The 11,119-nt window shown below is 42.3% G+C and overlaps 1 protein-coding gene across 1 annotated transcript in view; it reads right to left on the reverse strand.

Moving 5' to 3' along the window:
* Positions 1 to 10,525, reverse strand: part of TSPAN1 (tetraspanin 1) — a 28,052-nt gene extending 17,527 nt beyond the window's left edge. Inside the window, exons 1-2 of the mRNA XM_033916985.1 lie at positions 10,371 to 10,525; positions 5,037 to 5,101 (exon numbers count right to left, since the gene is read on the reverse strand). Coding sequence (XP_033772876.1) covers positions 5,037 to 5,093 — 57 coding nt within the window. The 5' untranslated portion in view covers positions 5,094 to 5,101; positions 10,371 to 10,525. The remainder of the gene's footprint in view (positions 1 to 5,036; positions 5,102 to 10,370) is intronic.
* Between the last annotated feature and the right edge of the window lie 594 nt (positions 10,526 to 11,119).

Below are 11,119 nucleotides of genomic sequence, written 5' to 3' on the forward strand. Positions count from 1 at the left end.
TGCATTGAAAGCAGTGCATGCACATAGATCTCATGCATATTCATTGGGGAAATCCTGAAAACCCCACTGGATTGCAGCCCTCGAGGAAGGACTTTGAGACCCCTGGTTTATCCTAACCGCAGAACAGATGGTCGACCCCAAAATTAATCCTAGCATTTCCCCAACCACAATACACAGCACTGCCACTAAAGCCAGGCACTCGCCAATTTGATCCTATTAAAACTCCCCCCCAAGCAACCTTAAATAGGGCAAATGCCGTTATGTTGACCTTCAGAGCTGCGGTGTGGACTCGGGGGAGGAGAGCGAGACCCATAATTAAAGTTTGGATCAAGATTATTAAAAGAGAAACAAGGAAAGCGTCAGTGACGTTTAATTTATTAATTTTTTTTTTTTCAGAAGCTAAAAACTTAGGGCTCCTTTCACCAAGGCGCGTTAGGGCCTTAATGCGCGGAATAGCGCTCGTTAAAAAACCGCAAGCGCTAGCCGCTACCGCCCCCTCTTGAGCAGGTGGTAGTTTTTTGGCTACGAGTGCTATGGTGCGCGCTAATCCGGTGCGTACGTTAAAAATGCTGGCGCACCTTCGTCAAAGGAGCCCTTAGAGAAGATCTTTTAAAGATTCAACCATATTACGCCTCTCTTAAAAAATGCACATTGGCTTCCGGTTATCCATCGGATAACATACAAACTTTGTTTGCTTACTTTCAAGTCTCTACTGCAGGGGTGTCCAATAGTCGGTCCTCGAGGGCCGCAATCCAGTCGGGCTTTCAGGATTTCCACAATGAATATGCATGAGAACTATTAGCATACAATGAAAGCAGTGCATGCAAATAGATCTCATGCATATTCATTGGGGAAATCCTGAAATCCCGACTGGATTCTGCCCTTAAGAAGAGACTTTGAGATCCCTTAGTCCAGGGATAGGGAACTCCGGTCCTCGAGAGCCAAATTCCAGTGGGGTTTTCAGGATTTCCCCAATGAATATGCATTGAAAGCAGTGCATGCAAATAGATCTCATGCATATTCATTGGGGAAATCTTGAAAACCCGACTGGACTGCGGCCCTCGAGGACCGACATTGGACACCCCTGCTCTACTGTATATAAGACTCCTGCATTCATATATAAATTACTAATACCTTATCACCCAACCAGAACCTTAAGATCTATTGACCAGAATTTATTGACTGTTCCATCACTGAAAATTATAAACACCAGACGGCAGTTTATATTTTCAGTAACTGCACCACAGACCTGGAACGCTCTTCCAATTTTTTTACGAAACGAGCAAGACTTGGTAAAATTCAAAAGTAATTTAAAAACATTTCTTTTTAACGATGCTTTTAATACTTAATTTAATAATTTCTTAAAGTCAGTAATTTTAATAGTTTACACCTTAGCGCTTAAATGTCTTCCCTACTGTGTTTTTCCTTTGTTTTGCTTTTACTTAACAAATGTATTTCAATACCCTTCTTACCTTATTTATAGTTTGTACTGTTTGTTTCTTATTGACTATCTTTTTAATATGTACATCGCTTTGAATTTGATTAAGCGATTAATTAAGAAAAATAATAAACTTGAAAGATCATTTTAGATGGGAAATGAAGACTTGGGATCCCTATATTCAAAACCTTTCACCTAGAGCAAGAAATTTAATTCTTAATGAATTATATTGAAGCCATTATATTCCAAAATTTGGCTGTTTTTGTCACCTTTCATCTTGGGTGGGAAGAGAGAGGGATTAGGGTTTGTATCACATCAAGATTTTAGTCAAGCTATCCATCGATTGCCTAAAATTATTACGGGCTATATTTGGAGGGAATGTACATATAGAATGCTACATAGGGCATATAATAATAATAATAATAACTTTATTCTTGTATACCGCCATACCCAGGGCGTTCTAGGCGGTTCACATCAATTAAACAGAATTTAATCAGATCTACAGATCGCACAAGTGGAAGCATTCCATGCGGGATTAGTTAATTCTCCCAATTGTATTCAATGCGATAATGCTCCTAATACACTCTCTCATGCTTTGTGGCAGTGTCCTCTTATTAAGACATTCTGGTCTGCCCGCCTATTATATTTGGGTTCATTAGTGGAATCCCCAAGGGGGGTGTTATTTGGTAAAGCTGCTGCTTGTGGGGTATATGGACAAGGGAGATGCGTTTTATTTCAAAAGGCATGCATGATTGGTCACAAATGTATTTTGCAATATTGGTTACAGAAAGATCCTCCTAGTTTTGGGCATTGGAGGAACCAACTTCAGTTACTTTATTCGAGGTTTGGGAGGTTCGTAGATTTCCTAGACAAACTCGTCTTTTTGAAAATCTGGACTTTAGATCATTTGTTATTCTCCTGTCCGTTTGTTATAAATTTTTGGAAATCAATTTGGGACCAAATTAATTGTTTATTGGATAATCCAGTGGCATTGTCATACGATACTGTGCTGTTTGGTATGGCAATGAGAGCAAAAAGTCAGATTTATTCAAATAAGAAATTATTACTTATAATGACTGGGGCTGCCATTCAACAAATTACTTATAACTGGAAGAACCGGAGTAGACTAAATTATAATTTTTGGTGGAATTCCCTAGGTCACATATATAAAATGGAAAGATTTCTTGCCATACAGCGAGGAGGTTTTAGGAAATTTCAAGATGTGTGGGAGCCATTAACAAAATATTGTACTGATTAGATGACATCTTTTCCCTTAAATTTACAGGTTCAATTATGAGGGGGGGGGGTAATTTATGATTACATATTGTATAAGGTATTTGATTATATAATAGGAAAAGGTGGGACGGTGGGAGATAAGAGCATATCATTTGTGTTATTGATGATTATTAAGTGATATATTTATCGTTAATCTGTTTAAACATATTGACACAATTATTGTAAGTTTGAAAATGAATAAAGATTAAAAAAAGAAAAAAAAAGAAAAGGAAAAGAAAACCTGGGACCCCTATATTCAAAATCTTTCCTCTAGACCAGTGGTTCCCAACTCTGTCCTGGAGGACCACCAGGCCAATCGGGTTTTCAGATTGCCCTAATGAATATGCATGAGAGAGATTTGCATATAATGGAAGTGAGAGGCATGCAAATCTGCTTCATGCATATTCATTACCGCTACCCTGAAAACCTGATTGGCCTGGTGGTCCTCCAGGACAGGGTTGGGGACCACTGCTTAGTACCATTCTTAATGTTTTACACTGAAGCTTTGGAACCTTTCATTGCATTCCAATACCTGATAATTTGGGTCACCTTCCATTCCGGGGGAGGGATGATAGTAATATGTATGGAAATTTAAATTGTTTATTTGCTTAATTCCTTAAATACAATGTTATAAATTGAATATAAAAAGAATGAGGGGGAAGGGTAGGGGGGAAGCGGAATGGATTAGCTCATATGGAAATATATTTTGGAGGAATGATAGAAATATGTATGGAAATATTATTATTGTGAATCTAATTGTAATGAATATTTCTTTGTATTATATTATTGTATATTTATTTGATTCCTTCAATAAAATGTTATAAATTATACTGAAGCTGTGGTTGCCTTCATTGTATTCCAGAATTTTGCTGTTTTTGCCACCTTTCATCTTGGGTGGGAAGGAAAATGGGATGATGGGAAGGAGGAATGGGAAGGGGGAAGGAGGTGACTTGGGGGGGGATTAGGATTTGTTAAATAGAATGTTTTGAGGAATGATAGTATTTGATAATATTTTACATATTATATTAGTGAATTTTTTTTTGTAAGGAACCTCTTTCTATATAATATGAAATGTACTTTGTTCCTTCAATAAAAAATGTTTGAACATAGATCGGAAATCAGTTAACCAAGAGGCTCCAGTACAGACCCAGCACAAAGAGGTAAAGGAGAGGTTTTAAACCAGGAAGTTGTACTGGATGCAAACTAAAGGACATGTACTAAGCCAATAAATGTGACAAAGATGGCATTAGGACCATTCAGAAAGTCAGCAGCAGCATAAAATGTCACTCGGAACCCGCTTCATAACTAGAAAAAAGTCTTCTGCTTCAAGGATATTTTGGATCTAATAACCTTGCATTTATCTATATTTAAAGCACACCGTTTTTACAATCTACCAAAGCTATTTCTACAGAATTACTCCCAAAATCTCTTGCTGGGTCTAGAGCAGGGGTGGGCAACTCCGGTCCTCGAGGGCCAGAATCCAGTCGGGTTTTCAGGATTTCCCCAAGGAATATGCATCAAAAGCAGTGCATGCAAATAGATCTCATGCATATTCCTTGGGGAAATCCTGAAAACCCGACTGGATTCCGGCCCAAGGAATATGCATCAAAAGCAGTGCATGCAAATAGATATCATACATATTCATTGGGGAAATCCTGAAAACCCAACTGGATTCCGGCCCTCGTGGACTGGAGTTGCCCACCCCTGTTCTAGAGAATCTTTTCTGATGGTAAACAGCACAGCAGTTCCATGATTGAACGTGTGTGTACACAGGACAAGATGTTAAGGCCTGAAGTAGCTATACAGTTCCAGACAAACTGTAGAACAGGGGTGGGCAACTCTGGTCCTCAAGGGCTGGAATCCAGTCGGGATTTCAGGATTTCCCCAATGAATATGCATCAAAAACAGTGCAAGCAAATAGATCTCATACATATTCATTGGGGAAATCCTGAAAACCCGACTGGATTCTGGCCCTCGAGGACCGGAGTTGCCCACCCCTGCTCTAGAACATGCTACAATATTTGCATGAAATCTAGAATTACTTTTTGTACAGAAAAAGTCGCTGAGCATTTTATAGGTACATCTCCAGAGGGCAAATTGTCTTAAACACTAAACCAAACAGTCTGAGTTTGAGCAGAACTTTCCCCAATGACTTAAGAAGGGAATACGAAAGGAATAAACAGCGATGGGCAGAATTCACTCCCAGCCCTGACAGATCTGTTCCCCCAACATGCCACGGTTCCTCACTCAGCATGGCGTGGAGATCTTTGACCACCAATCTCCAAATACCTCAGTCCATACATCCTGCAAACTGCATACTTACAAAAATCGCCAGGTTGAATAAGATCATCATTACTTTAATGAACGTGAAACACCCCATTGCGACCCCTGAAAACAGAGAATTGGAGACAATCAATGTGTATCAGAAGTTAGCTCATACATATCTAGTCCTATAACAGGGTGCAGGGATCATGAGGGCAGAGGTGGAAAGCTTCCATACAGAGCCATATTACCAGTTCTTGCCTGCCTGGGGCTGGAGTCCCCAGTAGAGAATGAAATGGGGACAAATTTTCCCTCCTCCCCGCAGGAACCGTTTCCCTGCCTCGTCTCTGTGAGTTTTGTGAAATCGCGAGTAGGGAAACCGCGAATGGGGAGGGGGAAGTGTATAAGGGATTGGGTTCTTGAGGATGATTTGTTGACTCCTTTATCTTATGACAAGGCATTTTTTTCATCCTGTTCATTTATTATATTTAATTCAAGTGCCTAGGTCAAGATTACCAGATCATTTCAGGTATAATTCTGTCTTGACTCCATTAAGATCAGTTTGGAGTAGAATGTTAAAGTTATGGAAGTATCATCCGAGTGTATCAGAATTTTTACCTATTCAAGGAAATGGAGATTTTACCCCGGGAATGACTAATGTGATTTTTAGATCTTGGGGAAATAAGGGGGTTCGTTTTATTACACATATTATGGCTGAGATGGGGATGATAAAGAGATTTCCAGACCTTTCCTTAAAAGTAGGAAGTGGACCAGGGTCATTATATGGATATATGCAATTAGAACATTATGTTAGTCAAATACGAAGATTGGGTCTTTCTTGTGGTGTTCGTGAAAGGCTTCTCGATTTTCTTAATCAATGTACGGATGTTCCAATCTCTGTATCTTTGTTACATAAGTGGTGTTGGAGTTTACTTCCAAATCGAACATATGATAGCATTTTACAAAAATGGTGCGAATGAGTTAGGGATTCAAATATCACTTGAAGATTTTTAGTCAAGCTATTCATCGGTTGCCTAAAATTATTACGGGCTATGTTTGGAAGAAATGTACGCATAGAGTTTTACATAAGGCACATTTCTCACAAGTGCAAGCATTCCGTGCGGGATTAGTTAATTCTCCCAATTGTATTTAATGTGATAATATTCCTAATACACTCTCTCATGCTTTGTGGCAATGTCCTCTTATTAAGTCATTCTGGTCTACCATCCTATTATATTTGGGTTCATTATGGGATAGTTCATTAGTGGAATCCCCAAGGGGGGTGTTATTTGGTAAAGCTGCTGCTTGTGGGGTATATGGACAAGGGAGATGCGTTTTATTTCAAAAGGCATGCATGATTGGTCACAAATATATTTTGCAATATTGGTTACAGAAAGATCCTCCTAGTTTTGGGCATTGGAGGAACCAACTCCATCGTTTACAGTTATTTGAGGTTTCGGAGGTTCATAGATTTCCTAGAGGAACTCATCTCTTTTTGAAAATTTGGGACCCCTATATTCAAAATCTTTCATCTAGAGCACAAAGTACGATTATTAATGTTTTACATTGAAGCTTTGGAAATATTCATTGCATCTCAATACCTGGTAATTTGTGTCATCTTCCATTCAGGGTGGGGGTAGGATTAGGATGGAATAGGTGATATGGAAATGTATTTTGGAGGAATGACAAGAAATATATATGGAAATATCATAATTTATCATAATTTGCTTAATTCCTTCAATACAATGTTATAAATTGAAAATAAAAAGAATGGGGGAATGGGAAAGGGGGAAGGGAATAGGGGGGTTGACATAGGTCATATGGAAATATATTTTGAAGGAATGATAGAAATATATATGAAAATATCATAATTGTGAATCTAATTGTAATGAATATCTATTAGTATTATATTGTATACTAGTGTTTAAGCCCGTTACATTAACGGGTGCTAGTAGAGCCTCCTTCCCTCACATGTGCCCTATTTTCAGCCCCAGCTCCAAACCCATTTTTACACCCCTCCCTCCCACCACGGTCCAACAGCACCTCTTCCCTGCTCCCCCGGTCAGCAGCACCTCTTCCCTGCTCCCCCGGTCAGCAGCACTCTTCCTTGCTTCCCTGGTCAGCAGCACCTCTTTCCTGCTCCCCTGGTTCCTCTTCCCTGCTCTCCCAGTCCCTCTTCCCTGCTTCCCCAGTCAGCAGCACCTCTTCCCTGCTCCCCCGGTCAGCAGCACCTCTTCCCTGCTTCCCTGGTCAGCAGCACCTCTTCCCTGCTCCCCCGGTCCCTCTTCCCTGCTCCCCTGGTCCCTCTTCCCTGCTTCCCCAGTCAGCAGCACATCTTCCCTGCTCCCCCGGTCAGCAGTACCTCTTCCATGCTCCCCTGGTCAGCAGGACCTCTTCCCTGCTCCCCCGGTACCTCTTCCCTACTCCCCCGGTCAGGAGCACCTCTTCCCTGCTCCCCTGGTCAGCAGCACCTCTTCCCTGCTCCCCTGGTCAGCAGCACCTCTTCCCTGCTCCCCTGGTCCCTCTTCCCTGATCCCCCGCTCAGCAGCACATCTTCCCTGCTCCCCCGGTCTCTCTTCCCTGCTCCCCTGGTCAGCAGCAACTCTTCCCTGCTTCCCTGGTCAGCAGCACCTCTTTCCTGCTCCCCGGGTTCCTCTTCCCTGCTCCCCCGGTCCCTCTTCCCTGCTCCCCCGGTCAGCAGTACCTCTTCCATGCTCCCCTGGTCAGCAGCACCTCTTCCCTGCTCCCCTGGTCCCTCTTCCCTGATCCCCTGCTCAGCAGAACATCTTCCCTGCTCCCCTGGTCAGCAGCAACTCTTCACAAATCTCTCGCCTGTAGCAGCGGCCGCAGCACTCTACACACGCTGCTTCACGGCCTTCAACTGCCCTGATTTGATTTGCCGCATTTCTGATGATGTCATCAGGGACGCGGTGGAGCAATCAGGGCAGTTGAAGGCAGTGAAGCAGCGTGTGTAGAGTGCTGCGGCCGCTGCTAGAGGCGAGAGGTTTGTGGGGACCGCGTGAAGGGGGGGCGGCAAGGGAGTAAGGGTAGCGGTCAGACCGCGTGAAGGGGTTAGTGTGCGCAGAGGGAGGGGATGATGGCGACAACGACACAGAAACCGACTCCTCCTGGGGTCCGCGGGAAGGAAAGGGTGGGGTGGCAAAGGACTTGGGTCCAGGGCGGCGGGGTCAGTTTTTCGGTTCGTCCCGGGGGGGGGGGGGGGGGAGGAGGCGGTCTTTGTACCTCAGTCCCGGCTTGTGGAGGCGATCTTCGGGTGGCTGGGAGAAGGCTTGTGGAGACGATCGTCAACGTGTGAAGAAACTTCCGTATTGTGAGGTGGCTGTGAGGTAAAACCCGCGCATGCGCACTCGTGTTTTCGCGACGGATCAGGGAACACGTTTTTTTTAGTGCGCATGCGCGGCCTATCATTTTATTATATTAGATTTACTTGTTTCCTTCAATAAAATGTTATAAAGCGTTTTGAGGCTTGTGCAGATGAGGGCGGAGCTTAGGCATTGGTGGAATGAGGCCTTATGACATCACAATCTGAGCTCTAGAATGTTGCTACTTAGGATTTTAAAGCGTTTGAGGCTTGTGCGGATGAGGACGGAGCTTAGGCATTGGTGGAATGAGGCATTATGACATCACAATCTGAGCTCTAGAATGTTGCTACTTAGGATTTTAAAGCGTTTGAGGCTTGTGCGGATGAGGACGGAGCTCAGGTATTGGTGGAATGAGGCATTATGACATCACAATCTGAGCTCTAGAATGTTGCTACTTAGGATTTTAAAGCGTTTGAGGCTTGTGCGGATGAGGACGGAGCTTAGGCATTGGTGGAATGAGGCATTATGACATCACAATCTGAGCTCTAGAATGTTGCTACTTAGGATTTTAAAGCGTTTGAGGCTTGTGCGGATGAGGACGGAGCTTAGGCATTGGTGGAATGAGGCATTATGACATCACAATCTGAGCTCTAGAATGTTGCTACTTAGGATTTTAAAGCGTTTGAGGCTTGTGCGGATGAGGACAGAGATTGCAGGAATGGGGCAGGGACAGGAAAAGAATTAATACAGACAGGAAGGGAAAATGAGTTCCTGCAGAGACAGGGAAAAATTTGTCCCCCTGTCACTCTAGTCTCCAGTCCCCTATTTTGTGGAATGCCCTAGTCCATATAAAATGTGAATCTTCTAATGTCAATTGAAGACCTGGCTTTTTCCTCTTAAATCTTTCCATCGTAGAGCCGATTCTCCAGAGGCATCAGTTCATGTGTTTAAAAGATTTAGCTCATACCACGTCAGTACTAGTTCAAGATGAGTAGCCTTCAGTAGGGCTACCATATGGTTCCAGAAAAAGGAAGATGGATTAAGACATCCGGGTTTTACTTCCATTGCTTTCAAGGAAAATAAAACCCCGGCGTCTCTATCCATCTTCCTTACTGCCATTGCTTTCCATGGAAGTAAAATCCCAATGTCTCAATCAGTCCTCTTTTTTTTCTGGAGCCATATGATAACCATAAGAAAAGAAGATCTCTTTGCCCTCAAGGATTTACAGTCTTATGTTTGTAAGAGAGGCAATTGAGGTTAAGTGACTTGTCTGAGATTACAAGCAGCAGCAGAGGGATTTGAATCTGGTTTCCATACTCAGCTTTAACCATTAAACTCCTTCTCCTTTAAGTACCAGCGTGGCATATCCTTCTCCCCCCCCCCCATGGGCTTCTCACATTACTGTGTATGGTCCCTTCCCTCCCCTCCCAATGTATCACCATTCTTGTAGTGATCAGATCATTAAAGTAAAGAGTTCTGTCCCACTACCTAACAAGATAGAGAATCACATTTTTGTTTGCAACCTGGTCCATTTTTTAAACTCCATGCAATTTGGGCTACAGGGAACGAAGACACAAACCAGGACAGAGTTACCCTGGCTTGGTTGTCTCCCCCAGATCAACCTAACAAGAACAGCTATAACACATGCAGGACACCTTGAACATTAGAAAGCCAAGAATTCCAACATGGAGGTTCAGCAAGAATCTTTTTCAGAACTAAGACTTTTTGTTAAACTCTCTCAAAACTTCTGACACAAAAACTCTTATGTCAACATTAAAGAGATATCAAGCTACAGCAATTGGTGAAAAAACACAAATTTAATGTTTTTTAAGGGAAGTTTTTTCACCTAGAAACTAGTTCTACTTTTTTTAAAACCCACATCCTGACCTCTGACAAAAAGCTTCTGTACGTTGCATTTTATCAAATTTAACTCGATTTGAATAGACAAAGGTCAGTTTCTTGTTACTAAAGCTAGCTTTCCTTAACATAAAAGAGAGATATTTCCTTGCAGTCCTCCCTTAACTTTTAATAGCTTTTATTATTATATAATCCATTGAAACGGTGAAACTTACCTTAAGAATTTAACAAGTCCCAAAGGAAGAAAGAAGAAAAAAATCTAACTAATCCCCAGGAGCAACGAGACCACCTTTGAGCTACACCTGTTGCTGCTCCAAGCTACTTTAGACGGATAGCATCCACCTCCCCCCTCCCTTTCGGGAGACGCCTATGTGACATGCCTTTCAACCAATCAGAACCCACCTCCCCAATAAAATGACATCACCTGTGTGTGATACTGTTGGGGAGGGGGCGGTAATTTACAGGTAATAATATGTGATTAGCATATGCTGCTCTCTAGTGTCCAAGTCTGGTACTGCACCTCGCTGCTGCTCTCCACTTGGGATGTTTTTTTGCCAGGTGTGATGTGGTATAAAGTTGAAACAGGGTTTCACATCCTCTTCCACTATGGCAAAGCTGCTTCACCTCATTCTTCCCTCATCTTTAATGAAGTATGCTATCCAGATAAATGCCAGTATCAACGCTATTCAGATAATAGTGGCAGTCAGTACCAATAGTAGCTAATACTGAATATCTGTGGATATGTTTAAACATGTTTTTAATATTGACCAGATGGACTTATAATAGCAGATAAAAACTGTCCAGCTATGTCATGGCCTATGGATTTCTCTTTTAGGAAATAGTCCAAACCTTTTTTAAACCCTGCTGAGCTAACTGATTTCACCACATTCTCCAGCAACAAATTCCAGAGTTTAATTACACGTTGAGTGACGAAATGCTTTCTCCGGTTTGTTTTAAATCTACT

The sequence above is a fragment of the Geotrypetes seraphini genome, chromosome 12 (assembly GCF_902459505.1).
Source record: "Geotrypetes seraphini chromosome 12, aGeoSer1.1, whole genome shotgun sequence".
Classification (NCBI taxonomy): Eukaryota; Metazoa; Chordata; class Amphibia; order Gymnophiona; family Dermophiidae; genus Geotrypetes; species Geotrypetes seraphini.